A 21,106-nucleotide genomic window follows, 5' to 3' on the forward strand; every position below is an offset into this window, starting at 1 on the left:
AACAAAAAGCCAATGTATTTTTATTAAAATACATAATGTGCTATAAACTTAAATGCTGAATAAATAAAAAGTAAGGTCAGTAGTGGGGATTTATGTTAAACAAATTGTTAAAAATCTGTGTGTTGTTATAAATTAGTTTAAAAAGAGAAATGTTTAAATCTGTAGTATTTTGTTTGTCTAGATAAATAATTATTTTATCTAATACAAAGATAATCATATTGCAATAAATTTTTAATTTCTATATATTATATTAGAAATTAAATAATGTGACTTCTGATTTTATTAGATACCCGTATATTTAGGTATTTTTCAAAACGCGATGAAGTAAAAAAACGTTACTTTTTATGAAGTTTATTTTTTTCATTTAATTTAGAGCATGTCTTTTGGTAACTTTAGCATTTACTAAAGAAACATCAACTGTCCATTCTATCACATTTATCCTCTGTTTTTTCAGTATCCATTTGGTGGATAGTTCTTTTGATTCTTTGTGTCAATAAACTATGTCTTGATGTTTGCTGTGCTTGATATATTGGTTCATATTCTCTCAGTTGTGCCATGAAACCTTCATTAGGATTTATACAAAACCTTCTTTGTTGTACAATTGCATATGCACGTCTAAAAAGATCATACTCTTTCAATAATTTTTTTAATAACAAAGACGAACAGAAGAAGAAAAATAGGAATTTACGTTTGGGAGAGTCCATATTTTTCCATAAGATATGCTAAAACTAATGCTGCAGATCTTGATATTCCAGCATTACCATGTACTAAGACTCGACCTCCAGAGTTTAAAGCTTCATCAATAAATGTTCTTACCTTGTGAAAATGTTGAATAATATTTTCTGTTGCTGTATCAGCAATATTCAAAACAAGATACCTGTGACATTAGTATGAATTATTATTGATATATTAATCATTTCCGAAATAATTTTACTAGTTAATTACTTATATTAAGTCATAAATGTTACATACTTAAATTTATCTGGAAAATTGGGCTTTATAAAATTTGCTTCTATGTCTTGCCTAACACATATTATATGTGTTATGCCAGATTGTAATAAAGATGGTAGTTGTGATTTGATAGCTGCACTATATGGGCCAAGAAATAACCCAGGTATCACTTCCTAATGTAGAGTAACTATTAATTTAAACTATATATTTTTTATGTATCTTTTGATAATATTTACACTTGATATACCTGCATATCCCTTCTCATTGTATACGTCCATTCATTTGATTTTTCTGTTTTAGCGTAAGAAGGTATCCTTGAAAATTCTTTAAATCCGTCTTTAGTAGCTTCCTATAAAATACTTTTTCTTTAGTCTCTTATAGTTAATTGTTATAGCTCACAACACATAAGGTATTGCAAGAAGGTAAGTTTATCAATAAATAAAAATCGGAACCACTACAAGCGAGATTTATTTTTAATAACAGTAACAGAAATGTCAAATGCAAAAATATAAACAAGAAATATGCATAAAACACAGCATAATCTCAACATTAGCTTTACCAGCTCGCACGAAAAATGATAAAACATAAAAACGACGAAAGTTGCACATTTGAAAATATACAAAAGGAGAAACTGTCAGTGACAAATAATATAACCTACAATTCAAGGAATGCATATTTTATAACAACTTAAAATCGATATTACAAGCCGTATACCTTATCCTGGCGAGATTCATTATTGTCTAGAGACAGCATAGCACTAATTTTGCGCACTTAAACGTGTAAAAATTTCGACTGTAGATTAGAAAATAAGAAATATGATATGCTTCTTCCCGTGATCTCGATATTGTTTCCTGAAGCGGCGGCCATTTGTAATATAGTGAGCTACTAAGGCGTCCTCTAATGTAGAATATCCAAATTATATTACATTTCTATATCTCTTTTTACTACTAGAAAATTTAAGAAGAATGTATTGCAAAGTACTAGAAGCTATGCTATATAAAATAAGTTGCAGGTAAATAAAATAATCATTCTTTTGTCTGAAGAAAATCCAAAAAAATTATTTAGTTAATGTTGATTTCCGAAAATAGAAAAATTAATTTTACTATCTACGCTTCTTTGTAAATGTTGAATTGTTGTATGATTTTGTAGGAATTAATTTTATACTAGATCTATATAAAAATTTGTATATATTGTCTTATTATGCTTTTTAGGGAAAATTTAATGATACTTTCTAAAAATGGCGGATGTTTGATTTTTAATAAAGTATTGTTAATCATAATCTATTTTTTTGTACGTTATGATGCTATTGGTTATCTTATTCATCAATTAGTCATTTTTATATGTTACAATTCTAATAATTATTGTAATATGAGATAAGTTTAGTACTGTTCTACAAGAACAAGTGCAAGCGTAGGAATATGAAAGATTTTCTCTAAATAAATCTTATAATAGCAAATACATGTGAGGAATAATTTTTTAATTTTAAGATATGTATTACGATAAGAGTTTGGAGGAAATTAGATTAAAATCGCTTTTGAAATAGCGCAACTGCGATATCGTTAGCCGAATTGCGTAGCAGAAAGATTTCCCGTTCTACAAAGAAAAGGGAAACGGTATGCTTTCGGCCACGAACACGAGCTGGGCAACGCAATTTAGTTACGAACTGTTTAATACAAGATTTTACGAGGCACCGATTCCCTGTTGCGGTAACCTGCGCGTATTTTCTTCCGGGACGTAATACAATTTTCTATAACTATCGCCACGCTTTCGCGATGAAAGTCTATGCATGTAGCGGCATCAGCTCGCAGTTCTGTGTGCGTGCTTGATACGCGTTTTACCGGAACACTTGATAGATTTCATAGACGCGCCGGTGCCTGTGCTTCCGTGGAAAATGGCTATTTGCGCGAACTGTTACGTTAACCAAGTGCGTAAATTTTGATCAGCAGATCTTCGCCTTTCGCAGCCTAACTGACCATTATTTCGTAACGCGCTGGTCACGAATTATAATTGATGTAACGAATAGTAGTCTGTGACTATATACGTGCTTCAATTTAATGTCTTGGGTCATTCTTACCATGAAATTGGAGGTGTTCAACATGATCATTGTCTCCCTATAAGATATAACATTGCAGACTCATTCTATCGTAGTTTCTTAAAACTTTAAGCATTAATTATGGCAATGAAATCTTTAAAAGATGACTGTCATAGTAAATTGGGGGTAATTTTCGTAGGATGCAAATTCACTTGTTGGTTTTCTAATTTCTGTAACTATAAAACTGAACATTGACAGCATTAAGCATGCAGAGTTGAAAAATGCTTGGAGTTGCTTGAATGCTTGGAAAGTTGATAGGATATACGAAGCAATTGCTTGAGGCGTTGATATAACGAAATATCTTAACGTAACATGAATTCCTTGGTTGTTCCTTTGTACATTGTAGTTTCTTGTAGATAATAAATTGCAGAGACAACTTGACCTTGATCTGTCGAAGAATGGTGCCATTCTACGGATATCTATCGTTTATCGTTACAGTACAGTGCAGAATTACGCTGATAGAATCCACTTTGTTATGGTCACGCAACATTAGAAGATTTAATTGTCGATAAACTATAAATAGGAAAAACAAATTATGTGCACAGGATAATAGTTTCCATAATATGGGAAGATATTACGAAACATTAGGTGCTTAATTTCCCAAATAAGCAAATGCTGTTTTCCTTAATATACTTCACTGTTTCCATCGCTTTCCAGTCGAGGATTATGAAATTTCGCCTTCGTTTCGTTCTCTTTTTCAACGAAAAATTACGATGTTTCAGGCTATAATACTAGCATACGTTATACAAGTGAATTTCAAACTCTTTTTGGTCCAGAATCCAGAATCACAAGATACTCTAAAATATCTCTTCTCGCCTAGCATCACGTTACACTAAATAGGGGTTGTTAGATCTTTGCTCTCCTCGGCAACATGGTTGCCGCCACCGTGGTCCGTATAATTAAATAATTAAGCAGGCAACTGCCGACGGCGTAGTCCTGCTGCATGGAAGTTTACTTTCTAAGCTTGTTGGCGTGTTGAGCGCTCGCAGATATGGGAATCCGTGTTGCCCTCAGGGCATCAGCACCGAGATTGTTGCAATCACTAGCCATGGTTCGCGAATCTGGAGCACTAGGCATGCGTTGGACGCACAGAACCATCGATCACCATGCGTAATAAATTTGACTTCCCGATGATGGGATGTCATTTATATTTTTCGTTTTCGTCATTCTTCCCTTTGAGATTATCTTTGGGTTATTTGCACGTGAACGCACCAAAATAATCCTAAAATCGTTTTCTCTCACAGAAATTTTCACACAACGAATAGTACCGATTCTCCATTTTTCTTTCTTGTGAGATACTCACACGGATCTATTGGTTCACTCGGTACGTACCCCCCTCCCCCCCCCCGCTCCTCGAGGCTCTGTTCTATATAATTGCCTAGGAATGTAGAGAAATTAGGAATAGCGTTTTACTATTCCTTGAATTCCGTTCAGTCTCAAGTTGCCCAATAATTATATTACTTTTCATATCAATAAAACTGGACAATTGCATTACTACGATTCTAATCGCCAATTTTCCTTCGTAGATATCCAATTTCATTATTATCAACTTGAAATAAATTATCTTTTCCTTCTTCTTTCTCCTGTTTAATTCTTTCTATTCAAAGCTATTAGAACTCTATAAGCGACTTAACTGCTCAACCGTTTTTCTCGTCTATTCTAGGAAAAACAAGTCTTATTATTTCGAGAACCAATCCGGCAAGTCCTAATTGTCAGGTCACCCGGTACGTTGCCCCTTCGGCAATGTCCACTTTGCGAACGTCAAGAAACGCGATCACCGAAGCAACAAGAAATCACATTCTGCCATTCGTCGATCGGGAGCGATCGAGGTTCACGAGGACAAATTCAGCAATCCACCGAGAAGAAAAATGCACCGAGGGAATGTATTAGAAACGACCACCTTAACTCTCAGTATTACGATCTATCCAACTGCTGCTAACGCGTCACGTATGCATCGTGTCATGATGATTTATCGCGTCCCGTTCTTCCGGTGAAAGAAGACAAGTATTTTCATGAGTATTTTCACTTTGTAGCAGATGCAACAGATTACCAATATTCGCTTACTCTTCCTGGCATAAGAAATTTGTTATCGTTTTCATTACGTACAAGATTAAAATGCAGAGAGTACCCAACAGTACAAACAATTTATTACAGACTCGGACATAGCCGTGAAAGATTAACGCATTTATGTTTTATACGAGGTGTTTACGATAATAAACCACGGTATATTATTTATTCGTAGACGTTAAGTGTACATTTAGCACATTTATAATCGAGCATGTACACGATTTGTCTCGTGTAAATCAATTTGTTAACGAGTCTCATGATATGATTTAAATTATATGTATATATACTGCAATTTTTAGCTTATGCAAATTCCCCTAGGTACGGATTTCAACGCGTTTCTCGGTCCGTCGTGCGGTTATTGCTTATCGTTCGATTTCATCACTGCTCTCTAATTGTTGCAGCGAAGTTTAAAAAGCATTCACTTTGGCAAGAAGTTCCGAACAAATTGATATTTCACGTATTCAGGGGAGGAGAAGTTAGCACGAATTTCTATCGCTCGCCACGATCGAAATATGATTCACCTTTTCCAATCGCCTCGTCCGGTGAGAACGTACAATTTAGAAAAAGCGTGCCGCGCACTACGTTTTGTGTAACTTCGCTACCGAAGAAGAAAAATTTAGATACGGTGTAAGAGCCCAAAGTCTTTTTGCTTTTTAAGCAGGGATGTCGAAGATTGTAATTCGTTTTCATAATTTAAAGAAACGTAACTACGATCAATTACGTCGCATCAGTCATTAATCGTGAATTCATTGTACGAGGGAAATAGAATACTAACAATGTAAATAGTTTAACTTGCTATACTGCTCGTATTTTCTTAATAATCATCAATCTAACTTGTGTAACTTCTGTTGTGGTTACGCCTTAAATTACAATTCAGACGGTAAGATTAATAACCGGCGCAACAATTTTTAAGTAAATAGATATAATCTGAACAGCAAACGTCTGGATCGCTTTAATTTCTCTGACTCATAATCTGTAGCGGTCGAGCGAGTTTATCTGTAACAGAGTGGATTGCTTAATTCGTTGGCGCACGGAGCTTCCTCGATGGTTCGGTTTCCCTGTGTACCGGTGACCGGCGTTGCTGAACCGCTAATCACGAAGTTAGATCGTTTTTCGTGATTCGACTACAACACTATGGAAAACTTGAGACGTATTTCGGATTTCTGTCCGCTCGGCGGAGCGTGAATTTTTTCGAGCAGGCGTTTCTTTTCGCGCTATTGTATGGCTCTACAAGAAAATTAATTAACGAATTACAATCAAATTTTTGTAAATGGAAGGCTTTTGGAGACAATTGGTATCTTATACGCCGATTTAGTTTACAGACAATTTTAGAATTCTGGGGGACATCGACTGAGTAAACGAAGTCTCTAATAAAACGTAACTGCATAAACGATCGTGTTACGCTAGTCTGGCTCATTAGCAAGTAATTGAGCTCGATCCACTCGATCTGCACTAGTGGAATATTCATTTTCGATGTCGTGTTGCTCATAGAATAGCCTTTGTAAACCAGAAAAAGCTGTTACTTAATTCCTCTTTGAAATAGATCAGGAAACGAAGCATAACGATACCTTCAATCATTCAGAGAATTTATCATGGGAATTGATACATTTATCTAAGTCCTAGATCCAATACAAATTCTCAATATTTCCTAATGATATTCAGGTTTAGTAGGAACAGAGAAAATGGCGAGATGTACGTCGGAGAAATTTTTCGAAAAATAAGAAAGAGAAGAGATATACATAAAATAATCATTGTTCCTGCAAAGTTTTCAAGCTTGATATTGTACGCTCATGGAACCATAAACCACAGCGTCCAAATGCTTCATCTTTAGTCAAAATGAAATCGGAATAGTCGCCAAAGAATAACGGGAATCGTTAAACTTTCCAGATTCTGTAAGCGCTTCTGCGAGCGCGCTAACGTCCGTGCAGGGTTGTCTTTAGTCTCTGCAGCGGCACACGTTCAGAAACAACGAATGTAATACGCAGAAATTGCGTAAAAGTTCGAGTGGCGACTGGTAGACGGACGGCCGTTCCCGCGTGATTGCCAATCGATCGAAAAAAAATATTTTCCAGGGACGATTAGCGTACGGAAACTTAGACAGATTCACACAGAAACTCGTATCCCAACACGAAACATACTCAACGAAGTATACCCTTGTTAGCCGGTGATTTTATTCTTCGAATACTTTGTTGCACTTTATACCTGAGTAGATGTTGCATTTCATGTTTAACTAGGTTGTTTCTGGCCAGGCTTTGATTCGTTTATCTTAAATTAACACAGTTTATATTCAATGAGCTAGTCTGCTGACAATAAATAAAGCCTGAGAATCGCGTGTTATTCCCGAGTAACGCACGCCTTGTTGCGAGCAAAACGTTGAGAAACTTCATTATCAATGTACTCGAGACGTAATAATTGCTGTTACGAGCAATGCGTTCCAGCTGGCTTTTTGTTTAAAATTCTTTTTTCTCTGTAACAAACAAGATCATTCACTTTAGTAGCTTAAACTATTCCTTTTTCTTCTTCTTAAATGTTCATCGTTATCGTAAGAAACGTTTAGTCGAGTTGGAATTCTATCGGGAATCTTCAGTGATCAACACACGGGTCAAAACGTTTTCCAGCTTGGCGAAAGATTGACCAACTGTCCGGCGCACTCCCATGTAAAGGGCGGCCAGTTTTCTCGATAAGGAAATCGAGCAGGCCAAAGGTATTGAGAAAAGTCGCTTTAGAGAAACCATGCCAAGGTGGAAACTTCGCGAAACGTTGCAACCTTCGTGTCTGAAGATCACATAGGAGAATGTTCGCGAGTTTTAAGGTTGACATCTTCGGTAAAATAGATGTGGCTTAGCTTTCTGTCCATCGTCTCGAAAATACATCAGATCGACAGAATGACAAGTATCGCGAGTATATTATGCTAATATAACATAGAAGATAAGTAAGAAATTTTAAGTTACGAAAGAAATGGAGGAGGGTCTTTTTACTTCGAGAAAGACGAAGGATTCAGCATAAAATGTTAATGGATCATTTTTTCTTAGAATAGATACAATTTAAACAATATAAACGCACAACCAAGAACTAGATGCATTTACGACTTTGCTTGGACTCCAGTGGCTTGTTACGTTACAGAAAGTTGGCGTTTACACCGCTTACGAAATTGGCGAGTCGTAAAATCCAACCTATTAGCGACGCGAGGAATAATTGAGATAAATAGGGTGGGAGAGATGAAAATTGAAAGAGAATTTTACTTTGTCTCGTTCCCTATATTATTTCCAGTTACAATTGCATAATATTCTGCGGATCAAAAACGTATAGAAGGAATTTCGCTTTACCGTAATAGTAGATGGATTTAGCAATAGCAACGATTCTTTTCTTTCCACGATTTTATATTAATATACGATCGTAACGCTCGATGCCTGCGATCAAGAATAGATTCAAATTTTAAAATGCTTTGGACTTTTACTATTTTATGTATCGTACAAAGTTGCGTCATCGCGCCTTACATTGTTTGTATGCGCCAATACAGGCACCACAGAATTATGATCAATGACTAATTGTTGCTTACTCAATTTTACAACACTGAGCACTTCGATTTTCTTTTTCGTGGCCGAATTTAATTCAGCGTGGCGTGTTAGAAAAACACGTGACAGGATTTAACTTTGCGTTGGTATAATGTCTGCTATAAACTAAGAACGATAGAACGACTGTGCACCTTCTCGTTTTTCTGATTTATCTTAAATCTTTTCCATTGCTGACGTACATATAATGATTTTCTACTTGACCCGACTGAGTTTTTCGTGAAAACAACGTAATGCTGAGCAGTAGAACTATGAAGCCATTGTTGCTTTCTTGCGACAACTATCACATTGTTAGGTACCGATAATAAATTCATATCGTTGGAAGGTATCGAAGCACGTCGAAGAGGAGAATGAATGTGCGAGGAAGAGGTAAAATTTTAGCGGAAAATTTCATAAAGTACTCGACGAAGTCTCGTTGTAATTCGTGTTACGTCAATTTAGCCGGAAGTCGTGCTTAATTTTTCGTTGTGCAATTCTGTCTGTCGCCATCGCTGTTTCGAGATGATTGACATGACATTGTAATATGTACACACATGATATGGCGAAACTCTATCAAGATTTAAAAGATGACAATATAAATTATTACGTTTCTTTTTCTATAAATATTCCCTTCAAAGTACGTGGATAAGCAACGCAGGATGACTAATTAATAAATTGAAGAAATGATAATTGATAATCGTAGAAGGGCAGCTATACGAAATCACGATGAGTGTTTCGCATGATCTAAGATCTCGTTTTTTTCTCTCCATCGACGAATGTACGTCGTTCTACAGCGAATCAGGTCAGTCTTACGCGGACATTTCGATTTTTTCCGAAAGCTTTCTCTAGTAAGGACACGGAATTAAAATCTTCTAGGGTGTCATCGCAGTTGACGGAAGTGGAACGTATCTGCGTTCAGTGGAGCACCGAATAAGGGGTCTGAAAGGGTCGATCGCTATTGGTGAAAGGGGTCTGTATGCAATGCAATCGTTGTACCCCCGCCTCATCTTAGTTCCCTGGGCCTGGGCAGGGCACCGCTATAAAAGCATACCGCGTCGCCCCTCAGATACATAGTGTTTCCCGTGTACTGCACAAGAAAAATCGCCTACAATGAAGTTCGTTGTAAGTTTCTACCAGTTACGAACGAGTCTCTCATTGTATGTCTGAGACTCGTACTTCATCCATTTTGCGCCATCTTGATTTTGAACTTAAACTTTGCCTCTGCTCAGAGGGTGTTCATATTCTCTAACTTTAGTTCTCTGACTATATAAGACACTATTCGATTTCGATAGAAATATTGAGTTAATTTTTTTATAATTGCAGATTGTTCTCTTCGCCGTTATGGCCGTCGCCAGTGCCTACCCTGGATACATTCATGCACCGGTAAGTGAAGCCAGAAATTTCTGGAAACTGTTAATCCGACTGAGAGTTTGTAAATCGAAGTATGGTATTGCACGTTCTGAAATAATCTTCTAATAATTTGTTACGTTTAATGCTAGAAAATGTTTTATACTGTTGGCTCGGATTATTAAAACGTAACACTTTTCTAAAAGGTTCGACATCTTAATCTTCTCCTTAACACTTTGAGATAAGCAACTTCTACGAATACTGTCTTCCAACCATTACTATCATGACAGTGTTCGATAACGAAATAGTTAGTACTCATCTTACCTCTACGATTTTAACATTTTTCTTAACTCGACGACGTCCAAATGTTACTGGACGAAACTTGGGCCGTGATCGATCCAAGTCAAGAAAAAATCCTTCAACGATCGCGTCACTGATTTAACGTATTCTCTTCAGCACCTATTTTCACGTTTCTTTCCTTTCGTTCATTTACTGGTAATCTAATCTTCCGGAGACTTTTGTTCGCTCCTACGATGCATTTTCCAGCATCGATCTTCGTTAACCGAGAAATTGGACTTGCTCGGTGGAAAGTAACCAAACGTAACCAAGTTTCCATATCGAGGTTTGAACGGTAGATGAATTGAAACGAAATCCTGATTTTTGAAACACATAGGTGTCACAACCATGGCCAGCACCTGAAGCTTGGCCAGCACCTGCACCATGGGCAGCACCTTCGTACGTTAAGGTCGCTCAACCTTCGTATGTTAAGGTTGCTGCAGCACCGTTAGTCAAGGTATCTGCGCCTCAGGTAACGATAGAGATACTATAAGATTAATATCATGTTGGAAGTTAACACAAGTTAGTAGGAGAAACTCTTCGTTGAACGTGTAACATCTCAACAGTATTACAAATAACTTACATGTATTTAATCCCGTTCTAAGCTACTTTCACAAACATCACTTCTACCATTCACCTGGAAGTATCAGTAATTTTGGAATACCTTATCAGTCTTAACAGAAACCCTTCACTTTGTGTTTCGCAAGTTCATTCTCAGAATCAGTCTGCGTAGACTACTTTCCTTCATCATCATAATTTCTGACTAGCTTGACCATGCGATCGAAATTACTACCACATCATCGATAACTTCTCATTTTCCACGTCTAATGGATCGTTTAAAGCAGACCGCTAGTTACGAGTCACGTAACTTAGCTTTCCAGTCAATCAGGGAACGTAATCGGATCTTGGTCGTCCAATTTAATTATTCGTTACTCAATGGATCTATAAAGTTTGTAACGAAACTGCAGTTGAACTACAATACTAACAAGTGATTCGTAACCCCTTATGCAACTGTTCCTCGTAACGAGTCGCTCGAATTCACTGTTGCTGATTTTCTACTCGCTCCAGTTCTTACATCCATGGCAATCATGGACGCGTTTAATGACTTCCATGTTTCTTAAACATTTATTATTTATCCATAATTCATTAAAAATCGATTACTCGATATTATTTGCTAACTTTTTCTTCAGTAAACAAAAGAGCGGAAAAGAAAATATTTCCCGAAGGGAAATCTTCGTGATAGAAATTTCTAATAGAATTTATATATTTATTAGATAATCGATTAACATCCGAAAAAATTCCCACAGGTTCATGCTCCGGAAGTGCACCAAGTGCTCCAGATCCCGCAACAAGCGTCGATTCCGGCCCCCCACCCCCAACCCCTCAACATTAAAATCCCACATGTTCAGACTGTGAAGATCCCATACCACGGACCTAAGATCGTGCAGCCACATCTCATCGGCGTTGAATCGTACGTGGAACCCCAAATCAAAGTCGTCAAGGCTCCCGTCTCCCATCACCCCTGGGATTAAATTTCTGCATGGCACCAACTGAACTCGCTGGTCCAGGGTGATCCATCCTGGATGAGCCGTCCTGAGGTGCATCTGGAGTAGCGACGCTTTACAAACAACGATAACCATGGCCAACATCGAAATTGTCCTGGTGGGAAAGAAGCTTGAGACGATATACATTTGAAGCATCCACGTCGATGGTAGTCACAGCAACGCACGAGTTCTTCATCCTAGGGGAACTAGCTCTCCAAGATCGATCGAACTATATTCATTCGGGACAAGGGGAGTCAGAAAACTAATCAGTATTATCCAGCGATTAATCACGGACGAAGAACATCGAGCTTGCAGATCGTTCGAAGATCACGAAAATCGACGCCCTCAGGATCGGCGAGCGTTTTGGACCACCCGAAGACCTCAGACCAGGCACCCAATCTTAAAAAAAGTTTACTTATTTTTTATCCTCATAGAGCAACCACACGATACACGATTACACGAGCGCAGCGACTTTATTACAGACTCACTTCCTGTATCTGCCCTTTCCTTGTTTAACTCAACCTTTTGTTTCTGGACGCGTCGAAATTCTTGTGCGGCATGTGATATTGAAGAAGACATCACGACATCGGAGCCTTCATTGTATATTTTCTTCTCTTCTTTCCACCTACCACCCATCCCTTCCCCTACCATACTTTTGCAACAACACTTTTATTTATTTTCTAATAAAAGTTAATTTTTATGTCTTGTGATAAAAAATTTTCTGTAATCTTTTTCATTCGTTTATTTCCCGTTCCTCTATATTTTACAAAGTTCTTTACTCATATAAGCTGTTTTTATCTATATCTTCACAGTTTCAATGTTTTTTCTGCTATTTTAATACATTGGTATTATCAGCGCATGATAACAAACGGTCTTAAGCCTGGCACATGAACGCGACCCGGAAGCTCCATGATACAAATCAATCTAATGTCGCCAGGGTAACGACTCGCCCAAACAAAAACGCTCAACCTGCTACTATTATTTTCACAGTGTATCGTGTCAGAAGACCAGCAAGTCAAACAGTTCAAATCGATCGATCGTATCAACTTTCGAAATTTGAACAAAAGTTTTTTTAATTAGTTGTGCAAGTCTTTGCCATGCTATCTTGATCTCGTCATAATAATTTTTGAAAGAGATTCGAATAAAGATAAAAAATACTGAATCTTGTATTACGCTCTGTTTAGAATAAATGAAAGCGTGCTGTTTATTCGTACATGAATTTCTTGAAAATAATCGCTATGATAATTTCGGCAATTTCTTCAGTTTTACAGCCTTCTTACACGCTTCTGACAACTAAAAGGCGCTCAAGAGACTGCACCGTAAGAATTACGCAACGAGAAAGCGCCACGAATCGTAAATCGTTCTAATTCGATGCAGCAGTCGCAGGTCAAAAGGAAAGAGGAAGGACATGAAACACGATCGTTAGAACGTTTCGGATTTAATAAAATTCATCGCAGAATTTCGTGAGCCTACATCGCGAAATTCGCAGTAAGCGCAAATTATCATTCGTCAAGTCGATTTTTAATCCCGATTTTTATGCCGATACGAATCGGAAGGTTGTACAGGAGAAATTTTCTGATTATTATCATATACACAGCATTTTCGCATAAGCGAATCGGAAAAGAGCCTGGTCGCGTACAATACTGTGCTATTGAGTTACAACAATGCTCTCTCATTTCCGTATATATCGATCATAAGTGTTTCATCGATCTTCGTGTTGCAGTCTGTATTTCACTGCGTTACGTAAATGACATGGCACTCGTAATTTAGCATAATTATGCCACAACTTTTTACTCGAATTTTCTGCTGTGAGGCGAGTATACAGACGGAAGGGTTTAGCTGTGCTTCTAATTACGTTACGCGTAAAAATGATTCTTACGTAATCGTGGTAACACTTCGGTACGCAGAAAAGAACGCTAGGGTAATTCTATTGTTCGATTTTAGACGTACACTTCCTTTACATGGAATTTCGCGATCAAACTATAACCCAGTTCTGGGAAAATAGTGCATTTTGCGTTCAATTTTTTGTTCTACTTAATTGCTTCGTTGATCACCAAGGATAGATTAAAAACGAAGCATAACAGCCGTTCTCCTCGACCTGCATTCGAAAAATCACAATCCCTCGAAACACCTTTTTTTGGAATCACATATCGTATCGCTGAAATGTTAATTACACTTAACGAGTATGTCAAGTACCGTTTGAGACGCGTCGTGCCGCCGCGTCGTATGAAATCGAGAGGGAAAAATGTCGCGGGAATTCTAGTTCACAACGAAACTGCTTCCAGCGATTCCCCGAGGCGCTCCATGTCATTGCAATTCAGTGCAAATTCTTTTTGCGCGTAATACAGTCCATGATTTTTTTGCTGGATACCTCCGAGGCATTACCTATACGTCTTAGAAATGTCCAAAGTATACTTTGTTACCTGGAGGCAGATTTATTACGTACTTGCGTGCAACTTAAAAAGCGAAAAATGTTTTAATTCAGCTTTAAGATTAGTTGGTATTAATTGATGCGCGAACAAACAACTTTTCCACCGATAATCTACTTTTGATTTCACACGATTTAAGGACAGATCATCAAAGTGTTCCGATGTTCTACATTCTGCCGTGCAATGGGCAAACGTTACCTACTTCCGTACAGGACATCGATTATGTTATTTCAATTACTAGATAGTCACGACAGGAACGATGCCGATTACTCAGATAGCGTTTTAATTTTTTGTCACTGATTACTATCAGCCTACTTTGTATTTAGACCGAATGCCGAGTTACGTCTTTCATATCTAATAAAAATACCCGTCATCTGTACTGGCGCTTTCTATTCCGTCGAACATGTATATAAAGAATTTTTTTCAATGCAATTGAAATAACTTCCAATCATAGTAATTGATTTCTTTTCATACGATGCATCAATTTTGCTAGATAATACGAGTACCATTTAGAATGAACGCTATTTAGCAATTTCACGAATGAATAATGGAATATATATGCCTTACATAGTCTTTACTTTCTCTCCATAACATAACCGTTCCAACACAGACAGAAAAATGTTATATCACCGATATATACTGCGTAATCAAATTATAAAACGAATATTTAATTGCAATTACATCTTGTTATCTTCATTAAGAAACAAACGATATTATGCTAGCCTGAGGCTGAGGTGATCGTTCTAGCGAAATTTTATTTACGTAAATAGGATTTCCTAATGTATATAGATATTTCATGTACGAACCATTCAATTTTGCACGGTGCCATTGTTTGTTCAAGACAAACCAATTTAGGCACTATGTTTCCCACAGGGTGGGAAGGGTAGCAATTCCTTCTGTAATGAGAAATAAACCTTGAGAAGAGTCTTCAACACATGAACGACGGCGATTATCGATCATATACTTCAAGGAAATACCTACATATTTTAGTGATAAACTCTGCATACGTCAACTGTGTCGAAGGCCGAATAGTTTGGCTATTTTAAATAATAATCTCACGGTTGCTTTCAGTCTTCACAGTGTAGAGGTGCAAGTGCGATTAAATTGGGCACAATATTTTCGTTGCAACGAGACTTGGATTAATTTTTAATTAACAATTTCATATTTCAGTTCAAGTTCACGCCCAGAGCGCGTAATCGTTTACAAAATCTACGACAAGGAAACATCGTTAAAGCTTTACGAGGATATAGCTAAGAGAAGTAGCTAGAAGAAGTAGCATGTGCGAAGTACCGTTTTAATGGAGCAAGACACGTGGTTGGGGTGAATGTAACAACGGCACAGGTGAAAATAGACGAGTTGTTCGACGTAACGAGAACCACTGGCAAAGCAGGAAAATGTGAACGTATGGACAGCCCCCGTTGTCCCTCGAGGTTGTTCAGTGTCGTCAGTTCGATCCGGTCACTGGGCCATTCACCATGAACGAGCGCAGTGAGTATATTTATACTATTTATTCATTGTGGCTTCCACTGATATCTGTGCATCCCCATTTTAACTCGTTATAGTCTGTTTTAACTTCCCTAGTAGTACTTCATCCCTTCGTGATCGTTTAAAGCTATGTTGTATACGGATTTAATGGGCTCGAAGGAAATATCTATCGCGATATACATATGTAAATGTCTCTGTCGTTCTATTAATTTCCTTCAAATAATAAATAATTAATATACAAGTAATGAATCTTTTGAATTGTAAAAAATTGTTTAACCGTTATAAGAAATTACTAAGAGAATTGTCGAAACGTTTTAACTGATAAAGTAACGAGGTTCGAAGTTAAAAGTATTCGTTCGTATCGACATCGAGTTGACTCATTCGAGTAAAAACGCGATAATTTATCTTAATTACTTAAATACGGAAATAAAACTTTATCTACGTATTCTTTTTCACAGCGACACGTGTTTCCATCATTATCCTTTCTTCAATTTAACAGATATATGTAATACTATTATTTTTTTTCCCCAGAAGATGAAGTAAATTCGATTTACACGATCGCCAGCAATCAGAACCTGGTACCGATAAGATCAAGGCACGCCTAGTAAGTGATTGCGAGATTGACGTCTGCCGGTTGTCTCAACTCGCTTGCTCATTTAGTCGTATTATTACATGCATCAAACAGTCCGCGAGGAAGCTGTTAATTCAAGCCTGCCAATTAGATTTACTATCTTTTTTTAGCTTAAAGAAACGACGGTACGTATCGTACTTAACGATGATTATATTGTTCCTCCTGATGGCTTTAGCCGTTATAGTGGCCCTGGTGTTTATTATACTCTGTAAGTAATGTTTATCTTCAGATTATTATCTTTCACATTGTTTTATCGAAATCTGTATATATACATCTTGTTTTTATTGATTACTTTTTTGTATTAACTCTTTTTGCAGATGCAACCTACAGACCGGTGGAGCTTTGCGAAACTGAAAATTGCGTCCGCATAGGTAAGAAAATAATCAATATTATGCTATATTTTAATTAAAATTGAAAAAGATTCTATGAAATCGTTGTTCCGCTAGCTGCTAGTTTGAAGGAATCTATGGATACTTCTGTAGATCCTTGTGACGATTTTTATAAGTAAGTACTCTAGTTTGAAAAACAATGATACACTCAGTCTATAGCCTGTCTCGAAGTTAGAAAGTTAGTTTTCAATGTCGTACAGTCACGGTTACAATACGATTCACCCCTCGTTGGCAACAAGTACAGTGACAATGAGTTCAAGTTTGCATGCATAATTCGCAAAATACTTAATCGATACATTTTTTTCGATATAATACCTATCTATGTGTTTATAACGTTTATTGCTTTTACAGATACGTATGTGGAAAATGGCCAGACGAACATCCTATACCAGATAAAAGTTTGACGAATTCATGGTTCGACGAGCGTAGAGAAAGAGTGTACAGGAAAATAAGAGAACTCTTACGAGATAATACCACAAACAGTGATGTACCATGGGCAGTGTCACAGGCAAAGATATTGTACAACAGCTGCATGGACGTGCGTACGTTATCATTTTCTTAAATAATTTTGTATTTTCGTTAGACAATTAAAATGATGTAGATCGTCCTATGATTTAACTTCAGACGCGAAAAATGAACTGGGACTTGCGCCGTTGTTCGAGTTATTGGAGGAGCTCAATTTACCTTCGATTCCCGCGGGGCTTACGAAGAAGACAAGCGGTTATATCGAACAAATAGCCAGGGTGAAGAAAGTTCTGGGAAAAGATGTGTTTTTCGGTTTCGACATTATTCCTGATCCTCGAAACACCAGTAATAATGTCATGCTGTTCGACACACCGATTATGACAAATCCGTTACCCAAGTATATTTTTTATTACTCTTTTTAAACAGTTAATATATGACTCAGATGTTTGAATCACTGCGCATAAATACAATTCCATAATTGGATTTTTTTATCAACAGCGATAAGGAGCTTGAGAAACGACTTCATACGATCAGGTCACGCTTCCGGAAGCTGGACGACGAAGAGGATATTGTAACGATGAGTAAGCTGATGAAGGCAGAGATGATGTACATGAGCGACGTAATTAAGCAAATCGTGAATAATGGAACTCTTGATACTTGCTCCTTAAAGAATGAATCATCATTTCCCTACAAGGAAGAGCTAGAGGATGTAATCGAGACGCTTTACGATTTAACTAGCACTTTTTATTACGTAAGTACATTCGACTAACGATATTGCATGTATCAATAATGTGATAATTGGTCGTTAAAGGCATTACTTCGTTGCAGATATCTCGTATGGAAAGCAATCAAAGCATTTGGGAAAATGAACCAACCGATGATGATTATATGCTGGTAGACGATCTTCAGAAGTTGACTGACGAGTTCGTGTCGGAAGTTAATTCGACACTTACGCCCAAACCATTATGGCGACCGTTCATCGAGCTAGTTTTCAAGGATATTGACACTTTAGACTTGAATAAGACAGATAAGATATTAGTAGGTGATTTGGAATACTTGAAGGAAATTGCTCTAATGCTGGCTCTTACCGAAGAAGAAGAATTAGGTAAACTAAAAATTTATCAGCCTTTGTTGAGAATCGGTTAACTTACTTAACAATTGTCTTGCTGTGTTAGAGAGCTACATTTGGTGGGTAATCGTAGACATAGTTGTACCTCATTCATCCGACAATTTAAGGAAAATTTGGCTAGATTATACCAGCGCAGTAACTAGTGTCGAAATCGGTGAATCGAAGTCTCTGCTTTGTGCGTCTGCGGTTAACGAATTGATGGGTTAGTCTAATATAATTTTATTTTGAGACTGGATCTGTATATGTAGAGGTAGAACTTGTATCGGCTAAAAGACGCAAGGTATTCGAAATTCTTACGAAACTCGTCGGCCTTTCATCAAAGCCTGGTATAATCTAGGAATGGCGGTCTCGTGGTTGTTCGTGGATCCATCCTTTCACGAAAACAAGGGCAAGAAGGTGTTTGAAATGCTGGACGACATAAAACAAGCTTTCGCCTCGATGGTTTCGCGCACCGATTGGATGGATCGGCAGACAAAAATGGCCACGATAGAGAAAAACAGGAAAATGGAATCTCAAATTGGCTTTCCAGATTGGTTGTTCGATGAAAAAGTGCTTAACGAATATTACGAAGGCGTAAGAAATTTATTGTCAGTTTAATTGCTCGAGCATAGGTACGGTGGCAATAAAATTAATTTGTATATTTTCAGATAGATCTCACGGAAACGGAATATTTGAACAATATAATTCAAATTGTTCGGTTGATGTCCTTGTCTGAATTGGAATGCATCCACGATATTAATTATAACAACGTGTCGTAGTAAGAATTTTATTTTATTACACAAAAGAACATAGTGAAGTAAGCACGTAGAACAATCTTGTGGAATAATCTCTATTTTCTTCATTTTTTAGCTGGGCGACTGATCCGACAGATGTAAATGCATTTCATACCTATCAATTTAATCATATAAGTACGTAATTCCCCAGATCATTATAGCTTAACTTATCTAACGTTTAATTATATTTATATCGCTTTTCTAATACGCATGCAGCTATACCAGCGGGAATTCTTCAATTCCCTTTTTACGAACTGGGTCTCGAGTAAGGACGATATTATCATCGTGAGAGATAATTGTTAATAGTTAGTTTTTCTAAATAGATTTCTTGATTTCAGATCTCTGAATTACGGTGCCATCGGAACAGTGCTCGGTCACGAGTTAACTCACGGATTCGACAACAGTGGAAGACACTACGATAGCAATGGAAACGTGAGGCAATGGTGGACCAACGAAACTATTGTAAAATACACTGAGAAAACTGACTGTTTTATACATCATTATAACACCTATTATGAAGCTGAAGTAAGGACAAAATTTATTTTCGTCCGTATTATTTATTCAACTCTAAAAACATTCTCAAAACACCATGGTGGATGAAATTCAAAGTTACGCTATTTTATAACTAATTTAGGCTATGTGAGCCTTTTACCTTCTCGTCTCTCGATTTGCATCCTTTTGACTCTGACAAAAATCTTGACCTTACTGGTATTTGATCTTATTCCCACTTTATATGTGTTGATTTATAAAGATAACGATAGGATCGATCACGTATTTGTTCGAACAGGCAGAAGATTATATAGATGGTGAACGTACATTGGGCGAAAATATAGCCGATAATGGAGGTCTCAGAGAGGCTGTTGTCGCTTACGGAAGATGGAAGGCCAGGCACGGTCAAGAGCCTTTACTTCCGGGATTCACTCACCTTACTCACGAGCAACTTGTTTTTCTCGGTTTCGCGCATGTAAGACGCTGGTTTAGATATGTTTTATCGAACGTTACGTAACCTGGACTTTAATCCTTTTATAGTGAACTTGCTTAGAACACATAAAATATAGCATTGAAGTAGAAATATTTAAAACATTCTAAAGAACAAGGACAAACGTTCTGAAAAATATGTAGATTACACCAATGTTAGAAATATCTATTTTTTGAATGAGTTAAGCAACCTACGGTGATTATTGATGATGTTCTTTGCATGTAATTTAAATTAGTTATTTGAAGGAAGTTCTGCAATTTTTTAAATAATTTGTGAGATGTGAAATTAACGGTGAACGATTCTCAGACGATTATATTGTTTAACGTTACTTAACATATTCCTAAATTGCATATTTCTAATTAATGTACAGTTTATCTCATATTCTGTATAGATGACACATTATACGTATAATATTTAATTTATTCTGCTTTCTAAAATATTTTTCCTATTTAGGTTTGGTGCGAATCCTACACGCCAAAATCTTTGAAATGGATATTACAAGATTCCCATTGTCCTGGACACGTGAGACTTCTGGGGGTTCTCAGGAATTCAAAGGAATTCAGCGAAGCATGGAAATGTCCTGTGGGATCAAACATGAATCCTTCAGAAAAATGCAGATTGTGGTAATGACACAGTTCTTCGAACGAAGTTATTTTCATAGGAATTTACTGAATCTTCCTCCTCCAAAGTAATCAAATTTTTATACTTGTCTATTATCTTAACTAATACCATCGATTGTAACAAATAATGTAACCAAGACAAGTAGTTTCAGTTGCAAGTGTGTTAAAGTATAGAGCAATTGTTAAAAAATGACAACGTTGTGACAAAACAACTCCGTGTTTATAATAAAAGAATTTTATTTACTTATAATAGTCATGTATTCGTGTTTTACATTCATGTATTAACTAAATGTTTATCTCAGGTGATCAGAAATTTAA

The 21,106-nt window shown here is 36.9% G+C and overlaps 3 protein-coding genes across 6 annotated transcripts; 2 read left to right on the forward strand and 1 right to left on the reverse strand.

Moving 5' to 3' along the window:
• Positions 1-335: 335 nt before the first annotated feature.
• On the reverse strand, positions 336-1,834 carry LOC122570971 (serine/threonine/tyrosine-interacting protein-like). The gene is made up of 5 exons (XM_043734053.1): positions 1,666-1,834; positions 1,199-1,300; positions 973-1,124; positions 689-877; positions 336-615 (listed from the first exon to the last, which is right to left on the reverse strand). The coding sequence occupies exons 1-5, from the start codon at positions 1,702-1,704 to the stop codon at positions 414-416; spliced, it is 684 nt and encodes a 227-aa protein (XP_043589988.1). The 5' UTR covers positions 1,705-1,834; the 3' UTR covers positions 336-413.
• Positions 1,835-1,928: 94 nt separating this feature from the next.
• On the forward strand, positions 1,929-12,605 carry LOC122570974 (cyclin-dependent kinase inhibitor 1C-like). Of its 2 annotated transcripts, XM_043734058.1 has the most exons (6): positions 1,929-1,963; positions 4,707-9,463; positions 9,538-9,783; positions 9,985-10,044; positions 10,682-10,816; positions 11,652-12,605. In XM_043734058.1, the coding sequence occupies exons 3-6, from the start codon at positions 9,772-9,774 to the stop codon at positions 11,874-11,876; spliced, it is 432 nt and encodes a 143-aa protein (XP_043589993.1). In that variant the 5' UTR covers positions 1,929-1,963; positions 4,707-9,463; positions 9,538-9,771; the 3' UTR covers positions 11,877-12,605. The 2 variants fall into 2 exon arrangements, with proteins under 2 accessions (XP_043589993.1, XP_043589992.1); XM_043734057.1 differs by having other exon boundaries at positions 4,707-9,783.
• A 2,804-nt stretch (positions 12,606-15,409) lies between these two features.
• On the forward strand, positions 15,410-21,015 carry LOC122570969 (neprilysin-4). Of its 3 annotated transcripts, none has more exons than XM_043734049.1 (17): positions 15,410-15,805; positions 16,337-16,406; positions 16,544-16,641; positions 16,751-16,804; positions 16,880-16,937; positions 17,174-17,364; positions 17,447-17,684; positions 17,786-18,038; positions 18,116-18,392; positions 18,463-18,618; positions 18,754-18,989; positions 19,064-19,173; positions 19,266-19,324; positions 19,406-19,454; positions 19,528-19,714; positions 19,977-20,153; positions 20,622-21,015. In XM_043734049.1, the coding sequence occupies exons 1-17, from the start codon at positions 15,793-15,795 to the stop codon at positions 20,793-20,795; spliced, it is 2,400 nt and encodes a 799-aa protein (XP_043589984.1). In that variant the 5' UTR covers positions 15,410-15,792; the 3' UTR covers positions 20,796-21,015. The 3 variants fall into 3 exon arrangements, with proteins under 3 accessions (XP_043589984.1, XP_043589983.1, XP_043589986.1); XM_043734048.1 differs by having other exon boundaries at positions 16,334-16,406; positions 20,622-21,014; XM_043734051.1 differs by lacking the exons at positions 15,410-15,805; positions 16,337-16,406; positions 16,544-16,641; positions 16,751-16,804; positions 16,880-16,937 and having other exon boundaries at positions 17,184-17,360; positions 20,622-21,011.
• The last annotated feature ends 91 nt before the right edge of the window (positions 21,016-21,106 follow it).

The sequence above is a fragment of the Bombus pyrosoma genome, linkage group LG9 (assembly GCF_014825855.1).
Source record: "Bombus pyrosoma isolate SC7728 linkage group LG9, ASM1482585v1, whole genome shotgun sequence".
Lineage (NCBI taxonomy): Eukaryota > Metazoa > Arthropoda > Insecta > Hymenoptera > Apidae > Bombus > Bombus pyrosoma.

Bases quoted from the DNA above. Each gene is read 5' to 3' on its own strand.
- LOC122570971 (XM_043734053.1), bottom strand. From the start codon at position 1,704: ATGCTGTCTCTAGACAATAATGAATCTCGCCAGGATAAG. The intron at 878-972 runs GTATGTAACATT...CTAATGTCACAG, and splicing joins AATTTTCCAGATAAATTTAA to GTATCTTGTTTTGAATATTG. The intron at 616-688 runs GTAAATTCCTAT...TGATCTTTTTAG, and splicing joins AAATATGGACTCTCCCAAAC to ACGTGCATATGCAATTGTAC.
- LOC122570969 (XM_043734048.1), top strand. The intron at 17,685-17,785 runs GTATATTTTTTA...TTTTATCAACAG, and splicing joins ATGACAAATCCGTTACCCAA to CGATAAGGAGCTTGAGAAAC. The intron at 19,174-19,265 runs GTAAGAATTTTA...TTCATTTTTTAG, and splicing joins AATTATAACAACGTGTCGTA to CTGGGCGACTGATCCGACAG.
- LOC122570974 (XM_043734057.1), top strand. The intron at 10,045-10,681 runs GTAAGTGAAGCC...TGAAACACATAG, and splicing joins CTGGATACATTCATGCACCG to GTGTCACAACCATGGCCAGC. The intron at 10,817-11,651 runs GTAACGATAGAG...AAATTCCCACAG, and splicing joins TCAAGGTATCTGCGCCTCAG to GTTCATGCTCCGGAAGTGCA.